This window comes from Chroicocephalus ridibundus, chromosome 1 (assembly GCF_963924245.1).
Source record: "Chroicocephalus ridibundus chromosome 1, bChrRid1.1, whole genome shotgun sequence".
NCBI classification, from domain to species: domain Eukaryota; kingdom Metazoa; phylum Chordata; class Aves; order Charadriiformes; family Laridae; genus Chroicocephalus; species Chroicocephalus ridibundus.
The window spans coordinates 132,544,039-132,565,091 of NC_086284.1; the positions used below are offsets into that span (position 1 = coordinate 132,544,039).

The 21,053-nt window shown below is 39.5% G+C and overlaps 1 protein-coding gene across 2 annotated transcripts in view; it reads right to left on the reverse strand.

Moving 5' to 3' along the window:
* MAN1A2 (mannosidase alpha class 1A member 2) overlaps positions 1 to 21,053 on the reverse strand; it is a 139,221-nt gene that overhangs the window by 74,915 nt on the left and 43,253 nt on the right. For both annotated transcript variants that reach the window (XR_010073388.1, XM_063353067.1), the window contains exon 3: positions 17,960 to 18,056. Coding sequence is in view for 1 of the 2 variants with exons in the window: in XM_063353067.1 (XP_063209137.1) it covers positions 17,960 to 18,056 (97 nt within the window). In the remaining variant the exon portion in view is untranslated. The remainder of the gene's footprint in view (positions 1 to 17,959; positions 18,057 to 21,053) is intronic.

Genomic DNA, 21,053 nt, shown 5'->3' on the forward strand with positions numbered 1-21,053 from the left:
ACTGTAAGGTTTAACACCTTCAGCCAAGTGACAAATTCCATTGCTTGTGCTGAAGGGAGGTCCCTTTGAGCAGAGCTAGACCATGGGCTTAACTTCACACCTTTTCATAAGCATAAGGTGACAGTTATCTAATTTATCACTTCAAAACTATGCAAACCAGACATGACACAAGGACTAACTTCAGTATTAGCTGACAAGGTATTTCTGACATTAAATTGGAATGTGTTATACTGCTACGACACTCAAAGAAATTTCTGTGCTTTTATTTAAACCAGATCGATAACATTTAAAAATACACAATACGTTTGAACAAACAGGAACGCATAGCCTTGGGAAACCCTGAAAGCTCCTTTTGTAATAGTTTTAAAAAAATAAAAACCTTCTAACTTAAACACAGTGATAACCACATCAGGAAACTCTCATGCTCTATAATTGGCACGGGGTGAGGAGAATGCATTGCATTGGGATGGACTGGTGTACCATCGCTGTGAGTGCACCCCCACCCCACCCCAAAAAAGTTCAGACACCACCATACTATCATCCAGTTTTCTATATCTCAGAAGTACATTCAAGTGTCCACAGGGGAGGTGGAACAGAAACGTGTTGGGCACAAGAATATCTACTTTACAGCCTTGCAGAAAGTCTTCAAAAATACCAATTTAAACAACCTTTTTCATAGTTTTCTGCACAGAACCATGAAAGAAGGGCCGTGGAAATGCAAAAGCCCATGATTATTTTTGCCATTTCACCAACCCATCCAGACAGGGACTGAGAGTGGCAACGCTAGTATTGCTGGAACAGCCCTCTCTTCATAATCGACCAAAAGTGTCGATGGTTTCCTAACGCATCCATAGTGATTGAACATTACAACTTCAGCAAATACAGACAGGAAATTTGCTTTCATCCTCAGTGTTAAAAGTGAGCCCTCAACCCCATATATAGAACTCTCGCCTAAACCAGTAGGTCTTCAATAAGGTCTGTCTGACAACCTGCTTCACACAAGATCCTCCAGCATTGTCTGCAGCCACAGAAATAAATGCAGCCCACAACAAAACACACTTGCAGAACATTTTTTGAATCAATTAAAGGCTCATACTCTTAAGCTTTTGTCTGGGCCACGCTCCAGTAGTTTGTACAAGCCCTCCCTCCTGATGCCTTTTTGCCCCTTTTCTCTCATCCTTTATGTCTTTCTTTCCTAGACCCATGAGCAGTACCCACAAAACACTACTGAGCAAAGCCCCTCCAGCTCACACATTCCTCCTCCCTGAGCAGTGACGCATGCCTGTTTCTGAGACGCAGATCAGTATGGTTATACTTTCTAGACTCCATGTGAGAGCTCAACTATTTCTTACCATGTTCTCCTAAGGATAACATTTATATCCTAACCCATAATAATACATTCATTTTTCTTCTTTCTTATGAACAAGTAGGGTATTTCAAACAAATTTCGTTTATTTTTCCTTTTTCTTCTTAAACATGTGGTAACTAACCCTAACTGCACACCAGCACTTCTTTCTTGAGGAAGACTCAGAAGAACAACCTTTGTTTTTCAAACCTTTTCGGCTGAACGCATTTCCAAGAGGTCAAGGGATAACAGTCAATATTGTGCAACAGATTGTCTACCCAGTCTTCTTCCTTTAATGTTAATCAGGCAGCACAAAGCAAGCTAATTCCCGCTTCCTGGGCACTGAGGGGGAAGAGTCCAAAATACAGAGTTCATACCCAGAAGTCTTGTGCCTACAAGAACAGAGGGCAGAGCTGGACATAATGCAACACAGAGGACAACAGACATAACACAACACCATGGCTGCCCCATGTTGCAAGACAGCTACAATTTAAAACCATTTGTGGGCTACACTAGGTTGGACTAGAGATTAAAATTAATTAATTGCTCTCAGTTTCTTTCTTGGAGGACTATGTGGAGGGTACGTTGGGGTTGTTCAGCCTGGAGAAGAGAAGACTCCAGGGAGACTTTATAGCAGCTTTCTAGTACCCAAAGGGTGCTTATAAGAAAGCTGGAGAGGGACTTTTTACAAGGGCATGTTGAGGTAGGACGAGTGGTAATGGCTTCAAACTGGAAGAGGGTTGATTTAGATTAGATATTAGGAATAAATTTTTCACTATGAGGGTTTTAAGACACTAGAACAGGCTGCCCAGGGGAGCTGTGGAGGCCCCATCCTTGGAAGTGTTCAAGGCTAGGGTTGGATGGGGCTTTGAGCAACCTGGTCTAGCGGGAAGTGTTGCAGGGAGGTTGGAACTAGACGATCTTTGAGGTCCCTTCCAACCCAAACCCATTCTATGATTCTATGTCATTCTTAGCTTGTTCCTAAATAACAGCGTCCACTGAATTCTTCTCTATCTGCTGAGGCTCACAGACTAACCAGAGCAGGCAATGATGTTGTCGTAGCTGTCTTGCCCCACCTTAAAATGCACTGCACTACCAGCAAGGCAGCAGCTGAAATGTGAAGCAGGAAGAAACAGCAAGTGTCCAAAGATCACACCGGCCTGCGTTAGGGTCACACATGGTGTTATAGGGAACACAGACTACAATGGACAGGCAGCTGTACTTCCCTCTCCTGACACTGATACAAACCATTCAAGCCTAAAGCCACAAAGAGAAATAATTTTCCATTCATAATAGAGTATGTTTTTTTTCCTTTCACAGCCATGCTAAGATCCATAAATTTTGCCTTAAAGGACAATAGGATAGTCTTCCCAGATTTAAACTGCAGAAGGTGTCATTTGAAAAGTAATAAAGTAACTCTAAAGAATGAGATAATAGTTTAGAGGAGCACACACTGCTTACTACCACCTCAACCAGTCTGCTCTATTATTTCTCAGGATACAGAGAGAGCAGCTGCCTCATTGTGGTGAAAAAGGCTATAAAACAATTAAATTATAATAGAAAATAACACTTCTCCTAGCTGAAGGCACTCCTCCCAGGGTCTGCCTCTGTTCAATACAAAGACTCGGTTGGTCATGTTGCATAAGATAATAACTGATTCCAAAAGGGCTCAGTTTTACAAATGTCAGATTAGGAAGTTTCCTTTCCATATAATTATAGTTCTAGTTGATTGAGCTCCAAATTTAATGAAGTTTGCCTAATGAATGCAATGCTCATTCTTCTAAATAAAACAGAACATCCATCATGAGCTAATGAAGAAATTTAGCAGTGAAATAGCTGAACTATTAACAAAATCGTGCACGCTCTCCTTAAGCAAGGCTATTATTCCAAAGGACTGCAAAATAGTAAATCAGATTTATATTTAGGTAGACTTCACTTTCCTGAGATTAGACAAATAATTTCTTCACTTTGTAGCACATAAATCTAGAGTCTGAAATATCTAGCAAATCGTATGACTAACTGTAAACAGCAGGGACGTTTAAAGAAAAATGGTCTTCCTATCTAAAATTCTTTCAGTATGCCAAAGTGCTAGATGAAGAACTGGTTTATTTATACCATTTTAAAGTCTCACAAGAGACTATCAAAGTATGGGGAGACAGATCGTTGTCATGTGTTCCATGACAAAAGGAATATGAAGAAAATAAATAGCCCGTTTTCATTATACCATAAATACAGAGATTTAGAGAGTCTGATACCAGCTTCAGGGTTGCCTGGTGCATTTATTATGTGGAAGCAGAAGAGACTATGAGCAGTGACATACTAAAAATATGTGAACTAGCACAGATAAATTACAATCAGAGAAGATTCTGAAAATTTGAGACACAGCCACATTATGTAAACAAGGAACAAGTTGACAAATTAAAACTCTACACCACCAAACTGAAGTCATGCACTCCAAGTTGAAAAGTAATCATCAAATAGGTGCTTCACAGAAACTGATTATTTGGCATGCCACCCATACCTACTCCTTTTTTCAACAGGTACACACCACACACAAATCTCATTTCTCCTGAAAAACACTTCCATGGGGGGCTTTCGTTAGCCCAAGTTGAGGGCTGCGCAGGTGGACTATGTCTGGCTGGGATGGAGTTAAATTTCTTCACAGCAGCCTGTACAGCGCTGTGTTCTGGATTTGTGAATAAAAGTCTTGATAACACACCAGAGTTTTGGCTATTCCAGAGCAGTGCTCGCACAGCATCAAGGCACTCTTCCCCCTCCCCGCCCCCCCCCATAGTGAGTAAGTCGGGGTGGGCAAGAGGCTGGGAGGGGACACAGCCATGACTACTGACCCAAACTGACCCAAGTGATACTCCATACCATATAATGTCACGCTCAACGATAAAAGCTGAGTGTGTGTGTGGGTTAGTCTGGCCGGTAGCCACCCCCTGGGGACCAGCTGGGCTTCAGTCTGCTTGTGGGAGGTGGCAAGTGATTGCCTTTGCATTATTTCCCCCCTCTCACCCCTTTCTTTCGCTTATTGAACTATCTTTATCTCAACCCATGGGTTTTCTTGCTTTTGTGCTTCCTATTCTCTCCCCTGCCTCGCCGGGGAGAGAATTTTCCTTCTTTCCCTTTCACCCTCTGTCTGTGCTCTATCACTCTTGTGTTACAAGTGTGTTGATGTCTTACAACACGCTCGGCATCTATCCAGAGACCAGTTACAGGAGTAACCTGAAGGAAATACAGTCTATTCAAATGGATCATCAAGATGCACACTAGGTCAGAGCAGGGGTGCTACAAAGTCAAGGAAACCAGCCCAGGTGGAAAAATTACCATGAGGCCACTCTGCCTCCAAGGAGAGGGATATACAATAGGCACATGGAACCATTCTTACCCTTCTACCTTATGGAGAGACTGAAAAGCAAATACTTTATTATTAAGCAGAAAAGATAGCAGATCAAAGACCCAGAACAGAAGTGGGATGCTCATCAGTTCCTTTATAATCAAGGTAGGGTTTCAGTATTTCCTAAACCAGGGAAAAGAAACACAGAGCAGTCTAATACAGACTCTTATTCTTGCCTACAAGGACAGCCTGCAGATACTACCACCAGCTATGCTTTGATGAAAGCTAAAGGAATTGGCAAGACTGCTTGAGGAAAAACAAGCAGTTGGATATAGTAAAAGCATTTGGGCTATTATTGAAGACAACTGCCTCTATATCATACAAATAGCAAGTATCTCTGCGTCAAGACATCCCTGCTATGGAAATAAGTTATTTTGTAATCCAGAAAGCCAACTTCTCTTCTTAAGCACTAGAAAGCTGGAATCTATAGTTAGTTATGTGTAGAGACTAGCGATCTGGATGTAAGGAAATGGCTTTCACTCTCAAAACAGCACAGCCAGTGGGATGATCCTACTGATGGACAAAACCGTAAGATTCACAAGAACCTCATGTGCCAAAAATAGTATTGGTTTCATAGCCACCCACATCCAGGGTTTTTTTTTGTTTTGTTTTTCAGGGCAGAACCTGCTCCTACTGGTGCAGAACATCTTTCATTAGTTGTGTGTTTAATTGGGGGTGAAGGGAGGATCAACTTGCAAAAGGAATCTACGAGGACCAAAGTCTCAAGGGGATAATTTTACTTAATTCCTAAGTTAATTTTCTGCTCTGGCAGATGACCTGAACTTCAGAGCGGTCCCGCACTACTGCCAGAGTAACCCGCCAATTGGGGTGCGCCCAAGCATAGAGCAGATTTTTCCTATTCCTTCACCGTGATCCCAGAAATGAAAGAGGAGATTGTAAAGCCTCCTCAAGGAAGTATACCCTGGCACACTTTGAACCTAGAAGATGAGTTATTTTTCACATAGGCAGGTGTTTTAATCCCTAGCAACGGAGCAAAAATGCCTCCCTGATAAACTCAGCCTGACATTAAACACAGAGTTATTACAGTCTTAAAAAAATAAATATTCTTGTTATTGATATTCCTGCCTGCCCAACTTCAGAGCAGCTGAAAAATGCAGACTAGGCAAGACTGTACAGATCTAGGGAAAGTACAGCAATTTCTACTGAAAAAAACTGAAAGAATTCAAGTTTTCAGACTGTAGCAACAGGATTTCTTAATGTGTTAGACAATTACAGACATGGTAGAAAAAACGTGTAACATGAAAATTAAAAGCAAACAATTATCAACCCAGTTTTTTGTATCTCTAATGAGGCTCTGGCAATAAAGCTGCCACTACTGAAGCATACCACTTGTAAAATATCTTAATGACTCACAAGGAACAAGATAACGTTTAAGAAAATGAATTAAACTTTTGAACAACAGAATTTAATTCCACTGTGAAAACAAGTGCCTCAAAATTAGTCAACGAAACCATACATTTCATACAAAACTGCAACGTATGATTTCAGCTCAGCCATAAAATACAATGAATAAGCCTTTAAGTACCCATGAAGAAACCAATTGCCTTTAACATTTTAGGCTAATTAAAAAAGCAGAACAAAAACCTAAGCATGTTGATTGCTTAGTTCTGTTAAATTGCTCATAATAGATGACATGAAAAGGAGTGCCTAATCTTTGGTACCAGACAGTATTTTAGCATATAAATAACATTAAATAATAAATTGTAATGCCTGCCTTAATTTTATAAATGAAGTAGCAATGGGAGTGAAGGACTAAAGGTATGCTAGTCTTTGAATCTATTAAAAAGTAGACCTGCAGGCAGATGTTATTAATCAACAAGCTGCTGCTTAAATAGCTATGTCCTTAAGACCCAAATTTAAAAGCTTTGTCTAAGAATTTGAACAACAGTAAACCTTCCTCTTCTCTGCTCTTCACTTGATTGCTTCACTTTGCTCTCCGACTAAATCCTACACAGCCCTTCTGCTTAATTCAAAATTCACACACGCAAGAGTTGAATGCAGTCCCTCTACTACAAAGCCTGAACGTCCTCAAAACTAGATTTGAAAAGGGCTTAGCATATTAATACCAGACTGTTTCGATTTTCTATGTTTCTTTCCAGTCCTCTCCTTTTTTGTTATTTTGTTTTTAAGCGCAAACACAAAACCGAATTACTGTAGATAGGAGGAGGAAAGAGCGGACAGCGTGCAGACCACAATTAAGATTAATACTGGAATTATGATCTGAGTTAGTGGAAGCTTAAGACCTAGTGATAACCAAAAGGCCCAAATGTCAGGAGACAAAGATTAGGATGAGCTTCAGAGTAGGAAAGGAACGAGGGAGAGGAGATGGCATTAAATTGAGTACAAAGGAGGGGACAGCAGCGTATCAGAAGGGAGGCAAGAATAACAGGCAAGAAGTGAATGGTGATGGCAGTCACTACGCACATGAAGCAGTCAATCAAAGCAAACGAAAAATACAGATGTGGAGCAACTCCATTTTGAGAAATCAGGAAGTGGAAGACTGAAGGGAAGAGCACCTGCAAATGATGGCTGAGAAGTATGCACAGCCTAAGGACAGGCAGCAATCACTTAAACCCGGCAGCAGGCAAAGCAAGATTAGTACTTAACAGTAAAGAAGAGAGCACGATGTTATCTGGATTTGAGTATGGCTGTGTGACCTGAGTGCAGAAATCTCATGCAGGAAGCAAGCTAAGTACTGATCTTCCAAGACAGTAAAGATAACAGTTTCTTACAGATAAGTGTAAGTTAAACTTCTTTCTTTGCCATCTAGGCAGTCGGAAAATAACTGGGAAAAAAAAAAACAAAACACAAAACCCCAGCATACCTCTAACAGCTATCATGTCACCTAAGCTTTTCCACCTTTAGATAATCAAGAGCTCGGGCCATTTCCACACATTTTGGTCCAACCTATGTTCTAAATTGTCTTTAAGACAGCTGAAGAGGAGCTAATTTCAGTTTGGTAGCCATAGAACTTCATCAGAATGGTGCAAAACTGGAGTGAACAACCTCCAAGAGAAGACAAAGCGTACGAGGCACACGCACCGTGCTGCGCTCGCGTGGCTGAACTGCTTCTGAATTACAGCTGCCTCATACATCTGCTGGCTTCAGATGCCAACAAAGTGCACCTGCACACCACTTGGTACACAGTCCATGTTGTTGTCCTTACCGTATTTAGTTTTAGAGCTCAGTATCCTTGTTTAGTTGTCTTGCCCATTTACTTCGTATTTTAACACATTCCAAAATAGACAGCATAGCCTTGATTTCATTTCCTTATTACACCTTCTGTTATTAATTTTATATGCTACGAAACAAGTTTAAATTAAGGAATAGTGTTCCAACAACCTAAATAATTCCCAAATCAAAACAAACAGAAGTGCAAAGATCCCCAACGGGAAACAAGTATATTTTTTTTTTTCTTCAGAGCAAACCATCTGGTATATAAGAGAAAAACAGAATACAATGCTATTAGAGGGAATAAAAATTCTCAATTTGAGCCTGAGCCCTGAACTCTAATGACGTAATCTCTTCATTACCATTTGATGTAGATATTTACCTCACTATTCTGTAAGGCAGGTTACAGATATAAGGTGTGTTTATCTAATTCCACTTCCCATCTCTGCATTTTTTTTTCTTGTAAAAGTAGGTCTTTCAATCTTCTGAATAGTGCCATAGGATTTAACATCATCAGTTCAGAAACATGTAAAAAAAGCCACTGAGAACAACTGACCTAAATGTGTTGTACATGAGCTAACACAAACTGGGTGAGAAGAATTCAGTGGGAATACTGTATTATTAAAAAAAAAAAAAAAAGAGAAGACTACAGCTGCTCATGGTGAATCTTCCCTGATATGCAGACACACTTGTGACAGTTGGATGAAATAGCTATAGCATTCAAAAAATATTCTTAGCTAACCACAGTTGTCTTTATCTATGGCATCAGTACTGTAAAACAGTTAAGAGGGAATGTAGAGCCAGATTGCTTCCTGCCTGCACACATTTGCAAGTTTTAGAGAACAACCATACTCTGAATAAACACCACATCTACTGCAGTGAAGCAAAATAGTGTTTACAAAACACTATTTGCCCAATTAGCAGCATCAGAGGGCAGCTTTAAATTAGACAAACTGAGGAAAAGTCAGAGATTTTGTAAGGGGAAGTCTTATCTTAGCATCAATGGTACAGTCTGTAAGAAGTGAACTTGCAGACGGACAGAGAATATATACAGAAGGTGTGCCAGAACATCCCTTAACAAACACTTAAGGGACAACCTGCCACAGGATAAGAGAAAATTGTTCTCGCACAGACGAATAATTGTTTAAAAGATAGGAAATGGGATAGGCATGAACAACCAATTATCACTGTGAGGAGAAACCATGAGTGGGATCCTACAGAGATGAATGCTCAGGCACTTGCTTATTTATAGAATCATTTGGAAATATTTATAAATCGTCATATTTATAAATCTATCAGAGATACCGGATGAAGATTTTGAAAAGGAATGCTACTGCAGAAAAGCCATCCTATGGTGAGTTTCTAGACTCTGTAAGGAGCCTAAAAGATGCAAAATACAATTATTAGGAAAGGAACAGTGAACAAAATGAGAACAGAAGTTTTAGTCTTTCTCTCTCAAAAAAAACCAAAAAAACAAAAAAACTTTAAAAGATACAAAGAAAGAAGATAATGTATAGGGTATGAAAAAACGTATGTATGACAAACGACTTAACAGACCAAGACTCTCCACGACAGACAGGCACACAACTGAGCGCATTTACAGATCTACAAACTCACAAATGGCAAGGAAAAGACGAATAATGGGTTTGTTTTTTTCAATACCAAAACTAGTCACCCAAGACAGCGAACAGACTTCAAAACCACGAAGTTTTCTGCAGAACATGGAAGCAAACTATGGAACCACTCATAACGAGCGGTGCCCACTTGTAATACGCAAACTTAAGAGCACAGGCTTAGACTCAAACAAATTGGACAAAATCATAGAAAAATAAACTACAAGTGATTAAGTAAAACTTGCTGCCTCCGACCGCAGAAGCACTAACACTGCACAAACTTTTATAAGCCTAGAGAGTACTCTGAGAATCACTCACTCGATACAGACTTTTCCTGCTTTTACATTTCTTCCCTAGGTACCTGCTGTGAGCAATTTTTGGAGGATGAGTAATGATCACATTTGATCTTCCGTCTGACCTGAAGGAACTTTTCTTGCATTACCAGAACACTGTTCTAATTCCAAATTCTGCCAGCAACTCTCCAGAGTTATGTTCTTTCTTAAAATTTTACCTTTACAAAATTTGTGTTACTGGCAAAAAAATATTTATTCAATATACATATAATATTTAACATTGTCCCAGTGTAGTCACTCATTACTGATTTTGCAGAGGACACAGCTGCTGTGTCCTCTGTCCTAACTGTCCTAAGGCCAGTTTAATTTACCTTAAAATCAAACAGAACCTGAAATACAGAGATTGGGCTCAAATTTGCGTCATGAAATTACCTCTCTTTACAAGTTAGCATGAATGGATTTTCTTTTCCCTTTCATTTGTCATAGAAAAAGGCAATGATGGGTAGATTACTTGTGCACATATAGTTAAGATAACAACTACCACTCATCAAATTGGGTTGGTTTTTTTTCATCAAAATAACAAGAAGCCAAGAACATATTTGTTTGCCCATATACCTCATATTCCTTTTTTGTTTTCATTTATCATCCACATGGATTCAGAGGCTGCAAACATACACAGAAAAAGGATGCTGAGCAGAAGTTGTTTCCGCTGTCTATCTCTTCATTAGGGTTTTACAATGAGAAGACGCCAGAAGTTTTTAGTCATATTTTGAAAAGCTCATCCCTCAGTCTTTACTTTAGGGTATAAGATTTAGTTTCTTCCCAGTAAAAGTGTTTGTCTCCATAATGTTTAGAAATTTACAGGTTATTTGGTAGCTAAAAAAAAAAAAAAAAAACAGAAAAACAAAATGCCCATGAACTCTGACACCCCTCAATTATGTGAGTTTCTAAAGTAAACAACAACTGATCAGATGAGATCAGGTAAATACTGTCATAGAATCATAGAATCATAGAATTGTTGAGGTTGGAAGGGACCTTTAAGATCATCGAGTCCAACCTTTAGCCTACCCTGACAAGAGCCACTTCTAAACCATGTCCCTCAGTGCCCCATCTACCCTTTTTTTAAACACCTCCAGAGATGGTGAATCCACCACCTCCCTGGGCAGTCTATTCCAATGTTTAATAACCCTTTCAGTGTAAAAATGTCTCCTAATATCTAATCTAAACCTCCCCTGACGTAACTTGAACCCGTTTCCCCTCGTCCTATCACTTGTCACCAGGGAGAAGAGGTCAGCCCCCATCCCTCTACAACCTCCTTTCAGGTAGTTGTAGAGGGTGATAAGGTCTCCCCTCAGCCTCCTCTTCTCCAGGCTAAACAACCCCAGCTCCCTCAGTCGTTCCTCATAAGGTTTGTCCTCCAGGCCCCTCACCAGCTTTGTAGCCCTTCTCTGGACACGCTCCAACACCTCAATGTCCCTCCTGTAGCGAGGGGCCCAAAACTGAACGCAGTACTCGAGGTGGGGCCTCACCAGTGCCGAGTACAGGGGGATGATCACTTCCCTAGTCCGGCTCACCACACTATTCTTGATACAGGCCAGGATGCTGTTGGCCTTCTTGGCCACCTGGGCACACTGCTGGCTCATATTCAGCCGGCTGTCAGCGCAACTCAGGCAGACCAATAACTGATACAATGACAGATGTCAAAAATGTCTAATCAACTAATGATTATTTCCCCGTGTAATTTAAAAAAACCAACAAACATCCGTTAAAGCATTTTCTTGTCGTGCTTACAAGAAATATTCCACTTCTTGCTTTCTGGACCACAAACCGGACAAAGAAATCACATTACTCTCCCAAGCTATGCTGTACTTGCCAAAGATATTGGAAAACCGGACTCCTTTGCCTGACTCAGCTCCTTCTCACAACAGCCTCACGCCCTTGCGGTCTGACAAATGTATTTTCTCTGTGGGGCTCAGAAGCATCGCTGCTCCTGCTCTCTGGCAGGATGGAGAAATGCACTGTCAGATCCCCATTGCTTAGCAACACAGAGATCTGCAGCGAGGAGCTTCCCACGCTGCGGCAGTGGGCAGTTGGCAGCTGGCTCAGCAACTTTGTCCCAGACCACTTTGTCCTGGCGGTTTATCTGGTCTATCTGGTAGCAGAAGGCTGAGACGGGCTGCGCAGCAAGCCAGCCAACGGGACACGCTCAAGAAGGTGGTAGAAACCAAGTAGTCCATTGGCAAGTTAAAATTCAGCTCACTAAGTGTCCCAACTGAATCCTTGAGTTGTTCCCTTGGACACATCTTGCCCGTTAACCAACATACACCTCAAAATTTCATTCTTCCATATGTATGAAGCAGCAGTATATTACGTTATATGACACTGAAAATGCCAGACAAAAATCCCTCATAAAAGAGACAACAGCTATATTTGGTCACGTGTTAAGAAAGAGATAAAGAGATATTACACTGCATTGCAGCCTTGAGGCTCTACTAGGTAATAAACACAACCACAATGTGACTTCATTGACAATTCTCCCTTCCTCCCAGCATACAGCATCCCAAAACAGAGCCTGCAGACATCACAGATTAAACTGACCATTTGCATGGCATGCGAGATAAGAGAATGGGAGAGGCATGAAAGCAGTACTGGTGCACAAGACAGTTCTAGTGTGACAAAATACAAAGTAGAAGTTTCATCACACGGTTGTGCATGAGAATGGGCATGTCTGTATGCAAGTACCTGCAACTTTAAAGCTCCACATCATTATGCCTTAGAGAAGATCTTTTCACACCTTGAAAACCTATCTAGATATATATCTGTTTATATATGTATACATTATCAGATTATCTTCACATAATGCAACTCAACTCTAGACAGAACATGTCCAAACACAAGGTTTAGAAATAAACTGTTAGTGGTATAGGATGTTTGCAATTTTACAAGTTTTCCTATCATTATTTTGTCATGTACTTATTGCCTGACAAACTGCACATCTTCATTTTATTCTTTGATAGTTAACATTACCAAAAAATCCCAAACACAACACAAATTTCAGAACCCTCATTTCAGAAAGCATCAAGTAAGATGACAGCTTATGACTTCTGCTTTTGAGGACTATGTTCTGAGTTGTGCAAGGATTGTGATTTTTTTTTTTTTTTTTTAATCCTTACAGTCATTCTGGTTCTCAAATAAATGCTGTTTTAGGAAAGTAAAGATCGAAGACTGATACAAACCCACTAGTACAAACTGCTCAATTTAACTCACAATAAAGTGTCCTCAAAGCTTGTGCTACAGTAATTAGTTCATAAGATACTGAAGTAAAAGATGCTACAAATACACATAGTTTAAAACTCTGAAGCATATCTGCACTGAGTAATGTTAATGGCGTTCCCCTAGGGGTCACCTAACAAATGCAGGGACAAATCATCTTTAAAGATCATGTTTCAGATGGTTACTCTGATCCTCCAGAGCAAAGCAAATCGGATTTCATTACAGCAAGAGACCCCGACAACACCATCAACTACTCTGGTTTTAGTTAAACCCAGAAAACCTTCTGAAGTAAGACTCGAGTGCTTGTCACGCTTGCTCATTATCTTACACGCATCGTCTTCCACCAGCCGTTTCTCTTCACCCTTTGTGTTCTAATGAGAACTTGACCCAGATCCCACACAACCCCACCTCTGCAATAATGCCCCGTGGCCGTCATCAAATTATTCCAGCAATTTAAGCAGCCTAACAAAAAAGTTAGCTTTTTTTAGCTTAGCTGCTACAGCCGCCAGCAAAGCTGCAAACAAAAATTTAAACTGGAAAGACAAGTAACACCTCTCTGCTATACCTTCTCCTTGACTTTTATACTTCATTTTATCTTATAGGGTAGGAATACATAACAAATAGCAAATCTTGAGATTACCAGCCCTTTCAAAAACAGGCAGCTTTCACAAAAATAGGAGCAAGTTATCACCCTGTTTCACCAACACAGAAGCTATAATGGTTTGTTTCATATGTTATCTAAACGTAATTATCTTTAAAAGCCCACCAATTCCCAGTCTTCCTTTCCCAAAGCAGCACCATATTACTAATGCTGTGCCCCAGCTGTTGAAGAGTGGTGAAGCTGTTGAAGATTTTAACTACTGGTGGACTACACAGTTTGATAGGCGACACTTTTAGCAGGTTCTGCTTTACAATTTACAGTCACCAGGTCAGACATCTCAAAAAGACTGTCAAGAGTTTGTAGTTGCAGGTCAACTGAAGCAACCCCAGCAGGTTTTGTTATAAAAGAAACTAATAAATGGGGCAGGCCACAAATGTTGTTGCTGGCATGCTTCAGTGAGGCACGGGACATCTTGCTTTTAAGTTTATCACCTTTCCTTATTTTTTTTAATGACTTAAAACTAAGATTTATAAGAGCAGAGCAGGCCACTTCCTCTCTTCTCCTCTGACCCCAGCCTGAACCCTACTAGATCTTGTGATACTGGGAACACTGATGTTCCCCTTGGCACAGATATACATATACATTGCTTCAGAGGGAAAGGGCAGTCCAACAGGGAAGATTAATGCCTTATTTGCTTTCTAAATTGAATCACGTTTACCTCACTTGAGCGTTATCAGTAAACCTGATTTCCTGGAGATTCATGCAAAGGGTTGCAGTGTCAAGCAGCGATACCATCTCCTTGCTGAATCTCACAGACGTACTATGAATTGAAATGGAAGTACAACAGACCACAGTAATGGCAGAAAATGGTTTGGGTCAAATCATCTTTGAGATGAATAACAAAACCAGGTTTTGCTGAGCAGCTTTTTATTCAAAATAGCATCAGATCTCAAAAAGAATTACGTAATGCTTCTATAAAAGCAAATACCACTGGGAATGATGTCATTATGGGTAATAGAGATTGGTAAAGTACCAGCAATAACAATACAGCCTAGGCAGCCCTTGGTACAAGGACCAATTCCAACCCCCCCGCCTTCCCATCAACCACCCACTAAATCAACAATAGCTGATTCTATTTTAGACTTGGTATGTACCAAAACCGATGTATTTCAGAAAAGTTTGTCATATGAAATAGCCTTGAACAGAGCAATCGTAACATGATATGGCTAAAAATGAAATGTCACAAACAGCACCTGGATTTTAAAATGACAAACACTTAGGGAATCAACTGATAGAGGTGGCTGGAATAACAGAATCAGAAACTTGAATGTGGAGGAAGCCTGCAATTTCTTTCAGACAGCAATGCCAAAACTCCAAGGACTAAGCATTCCAAGGGTGGCGGGAAGTAAAAGTCCTCCAGACTCATTAGGAGACATGTTAGAAGTAAGCAGAGGAGGAATGAAAAGAAAATAAAAGACTAGAGTAAAACTATAATTCAAAATTGCTTCAAAATTTTGTGTCACTGACATTAAAAACAAATGTTTTCCTGCCATACAAAGAAAAAACATCACTTCCTAGAGAGTCTGGGTTACAAACCAAGGCTGGTCTAAAATTATACTTGACAAATTAGGCAACAAAATTGCATGTAAATTCAACAGCGAAGACTACATGATCATACAGGTGAACATTTTCACAAATATTCCCATTTTCAGACCCAGCTTCATCAGCTGGAAAAAATATAAAGGAAAGCCATGAGTTAGAGATAACATACAACTAAGTGACAGGGAGCTTCAGAAGAGATTTTTCTAGTAGAAATTAAAGCAGTTTCCAATGTACAAGGTAAAGAGAAATTATCTAAGAATACTACACAATATTCTCTGGGAATCTAAGAAATGTCCTTCTGTCGGTCACAGCAGAAGCCTACTACTCTGGTCTTCAGCTTCACACGCTCTTCCTTGCACTGTACTCAGTGCCGGCTGCATCTTAACACCCCTCCATTTCACTCTTTAAACTCCTCATTCAGTCCAGATACTTTTTTTCTCCCGAGCATACTAACTTGCTCATCTTCCCCCCCTCCCCAGACAACTCCACCTGACCCAGTCATTTCCTTTATAAAGGAATATAAAGTAGTGAAACATATATCAGCCTTCACACTATGCTGAAGTGTAAGAAACCAGGTTCCAGTGCGCGACCAAAAGCCATCAATGTCAGGCTCCAAGGGGTTTGCTTGCAGTAAAGGTGAACAGTCCTTATTGCAGACAGGGATTGTACAGAAGCTGAAATTATTCTCCTATGGATTTAAATAGGCTCCTACGCACTACAGTTTTGGGGAGAAGGGGGTTATTTGTGGTCAGTATTTTGTTTTTTCTTGTTTCCTTTTAAGTATTGCAGAAAATTTAACTTGGAGTCTCTCCTTCCATTGCTGGGAGCAGGGGAAAGGAGCAGCATGCCTAGTTAAAGTTCTCTTCCCTTCTTCATGACCAGCACTTATTTAAGGTTGATGTTCATTGTGCAAATAAGTTTGATAAAAAGAAAACAACTGTCTGGATATAAAGAAAATCACTTTATTTGGTAAGATATAAGAATTGTTTCAAGATAAAATTTAAGGAGATTGGGGGAAGGGACAGCACAAAAAAATAAAAATCCCTTTAAGCATAATAGTTTTGAAACAAGTCCTTTGACTCTTCTTTTGGAATGAATTTCCTCTGGGAGTTTACTTTTTCCCTACGAACGAAAACAAAAAGCTAACCAAGTTTTGATTTAAGCCAAAATAATTTACTCTGGGTTCAGGCACTAAACACAGAAAACCAACTACACAATCCTAATCTGTATTTCTATCATCCATGAGAAAGAAATTCAAGGTTTAAAACAAGATAAATAAAATAAATATGAATTACGAGAACCAACCTCACACAAAGTCATTAGCCAATTGCCTTATAATAAAAGCCAATAAAATTGATTTAAAGCGAACTATTATACGCAATACTAACATGCTTGAGGTATGTTTTTTTTATGTAAAAAGTGGTTATGATAAATTTATACCTACGTCAGATAGCAGAGAGTGGATGAACACAGCATGAAACCCCGAACACAATTCACAACACCCCACCCAGTCCTAGAGCAGCTCTTGCGTGCGTTTCAAAACAAATGCATGAACTTCGTGGTCCAGTCGTCTTAGGTGCTGCGCATTCTGGACCAATCCAGGTTTAACCTTAGTCATTAACATCAAGGTTATGTGTTGTGCTATACCACAGGATGAATCTTGAGAACCTCCAGGGCTCAGTCCTTAACAGTTACAACCGGGTTTTTTTAAACCCTCAGTCCTACAGAAGTGGGGATAAAACAGAGATTCTTTCCTGGTTGGTGTGCCAATAAAATGCTTGCCACTTTCAGATCATTATTCTACTCATTCTATCCCAGTGCATTTACGCCAAAGAAGCAGTACTGCTGCGGATCATTGACATTTTAAGGAAGAAAAGCCATCTATCTGATCACATGCATGCAACACAAGGTTATTCAATTTCTTGATCTTTACCTTCCTCATGTTTCATACTATTCTAAATGTCATTTGTTACACTCGTATTCACACTCCATTGCTCAAATATTTTCAGTCCATCCCTTGAATTTCTTCAAAACTTGGCCCTGCCCTAGAACTCCGGTATACTGCATGTTTTTTTTTTTTTTCTTTCATTCCAGTCTACAGGTTCAGGACACACAAGTCACACATCAAGTAACAGTGTCACTTTCGCCTTATCCAGATCTTTTTTTAGAAGTTACTTTAAATTTCACGTGGTACTAGCAGCTTTTTGGCATTTTGCACCTGCATTTTGTCTTGTATCACATTCTCATGGAATTAAACACAAAGATCTAGACAAGATGAGATTGTTTCTTTTAAAAACAAATTTATATTCATTGCATCCCAAAAATATCACCGATGCACTGTAAATTTTATTTTTTTATATACATATGTACACAATGTAACAGTGCACATAGACACAGCTTAGCTTTTGCAACAATAACAACATATTACTCTCCCCAAAAGATAGTTTAGTAAAGTAATTCATTGAAGTACCACTGAAATAATCAATACACTTCTGTCATCCACACTTCAAAAGATTTATATTAAAACAGAATTTGCTAGGAAGTTTGGGCAGACTTTCAAGGAGGATAGCATGGACAGAAATATTAAAAAAAAAAAAAAACAAGAAAAAAGAAAACAGACCAGAAAATATAGCCTACCAAATATGTTGGTGGAATGTCCTTTCCGGGCAATTGGTTTGAGCTCATTATGTCCCCATCCATATTGCCTATAATTGTCCCAGGCATGCTTCATCATCTAAGAGATGGAAAAAATAGGATTTGATTATATTATAAAAATATTTTGTACGAATACAATATTTTACTCCGTATTTGAGACTTCATCTTCCACAGTCATCCCAGCATACTTATAATTACTTTGCCACTATTGCTGTCTGTTACAGAAATCAAATTATACAGCATGAATAAATTTGGGAACAACTTCAAGTCTATTTGACTTGAGCTATAGAGCCTAATGCTCTGCATTATGTTGTTGTCTTGTTTTATCTTTTTTTTTTCCTTAAATATACGCACGGACATTTAAGAATTTAAGCATAAAGAATGCATTTAAACAAGGAATTGGTGAAAAATACTGGCTAATGTCTAAGACACTACCCAAAAGAAAAAAAAATATCTACTGGTATCTGAAGCATAAGAGGGATTTATTTACACTGGTACATCCAAGAATGACTAAACAATTTTGCAAAAGGGATAATAAATTTGTTAGCAACACCTACTTGACCAAGATATACTGTCATACAGCCTCTACCAAAAGAAATGCCAAACACTTTGCTCTTTAGAAAGTACAAAGAACAAAGCAGTATATAAAATTATTAATATCTGCTCCACAAAACATTCTCAACTTTTTAATATGTTTCCACCACCTACTGTAGCAAACTACACCTAAAAAACAAAAGGTCTTGCTGACCCACAAGTATTAGTTGGCATCATCCACTAAGCACTGCTTTTATGGATTTGCTAATTTGCTTAAATACCTTCCTTATTTGCATACAGCAGAAATTCAACTGTGACAAAATTGCAAAGCAATTGCAATTTAAAATCAAATATTATTAGTTACCTAAACAGATCATATCAAAGCAAGTAATAGGAAGGAATCGGAATCCGAAAGACATCGCTCGAGACACAAGAACAGTTAGGAACAAATCCGTTCTAAAACAACCGCCATGCAGCTGTATCCACAACACTATACCTATTTTATTTTCCTATTATGTCTTAGAAATCCACTAGTGTCAGAAATGCTAAGAGGAGAAACTATGCTAGTGTAACTCACAGACTAATACGAACTCTTTAAGAAACTGATTAGATCAGCACAAATAAGGTTTTGACTATGATTTACAAGACTGTAGGTTTCTTATTTTAATCAGAGAGTCACCATACTCATAAAACAGGAGTAAACAAGCAGACGCTGCCTAAAAGCTAAGACGCAGCCAGCTGCCTTACCAGCACTACCTCACACAGAAGCAGCTCTCTTCTTTTACTGAGCTCAGGATTTAGTGGAACTCACATCCAGTAATCCCAAATCTTCCAAACTGCATGTAAACTGCCTGCTGAGACATGCAAAACAAAATCTCTGCCTCCCTGCAACCATCAAGAGATCCTTGTCCAACCTACACGGCTGTAATTCCTTTGAACATAATCTCCCTCCAAACTTCCCATGGCTCAGTTAACTCATGCCCAGACAATAAATTTGAACCACAGCAAAGGTATAAGCACAGGCCCAGAAGCTGGGAAGCACTCCTAGGTTAAACTGACACCGACCTCGGTACAGATGTCCCTCTCAAGATGCCAGAGGTCCCACTCCTACTGCTTGTCATTTAAAGTCAGCTCACATGTGGCTTTTGCTATTTGCACTAAAAGATTCTGACACCTGATTAGGCAATAATACTGTATAGTCTCTTTTAGTGTCATCAACCTGTAATTAAGAAAATGAGGATGCAAATATTACACTAAAAGAGCAGAGATAAGCCATTTCATTAGCATTCAAAAATTCCTTAGTGTTTACAAAGCACTTACCAAATTGACCAATTAATAGCTATTAGAACCTCAAGATGACTCAGGTAAAGTGATCCTCTCTTGACAGGTAAGAAAACTACAGCATGACAAACGCAGTAAAAGCCTGATCACCGGCAGTATAGAAGTTCCTCTGAGACCTCTTACTAACGTTATCCAGAAGCAACCTACAAATTTTTATATAAAGTTGTTCATTAACTTAAGATCACAGAATTGAGAATCACAGCATCGTTTAGGCAGAAAGGGACCTCAGGATGTCTCTAGTTCAACCTCATGCTCAAAGCAGGATCAGTGATGGCATCAGACTGGGCTACTTAAGGTTTTACCCAGTCAGGGTGGACTTAAGGCTTCCTCCAGACAGAATGGGGCTCGCAAGGCCTCCGTGAAGTATCCTGCTACAACTCCAGTCCACCTTTAAATCCTAAAAACTCTACCTGGCAAAACACAGACCTATAGTTTCAGAAGGCACTAGAGGATGAAACTAAAGACCTACTGACCAGAGAGCTCTATGTGAGTTTGATAACAAATGGATGTCTAAACAACAAGGTGTCCAAGATGTGGCAGACCTAACCAACCTGCTTCCGTGTAAGGGAAACTGGGCTTCTGAGACCTTTGAATTCAAGTATATAAAATCACAGAATCTTTTAGTTTGGGAAAAGACCTTTAAGATCAAGTCAAACCGTAAACGTAGTGCTGCTAAGTCCACCACTAAACCGTGTCCCCAAGCGCCACATCTACACATAAGTGGATGCATCGATTAAATATTTCATGAAGGAGAATCAAATGACCGTTGACATTTTAGCTTTGTAAAAATCTCAGAGTGTAGGCAAATACCATTATAGATCAGAAACTAGCTAATCCTAGAAGAAGAACAACTCATTTCCTCACAGCAGAATGTTAATTGTGGAATTTTTCACTGTCCCAATTTGCTATGCTTCTGGGGGGAAGGTACAGATGTTGTTACAGACTATTTCGTTCTGAGGAAAGCCAAGAAAGCTACAGAAATTACAAAGGGCTAAAACAGAATACATCACAAAATAAGATGCTCCTACATCCATAACATCATAAGGTAAAATTTATTCTAAGATAAAATTTCAGTAAGATAGAAACTGTAAAGGAGTCAGTTTCACCAGATTCATGAATTAATGCAGAAGTAACTTAAGAAAACACTACTGAGAGCGGGAACTCTGTCGATCACAAAAGACTAGGACACAGCTGACTGCAT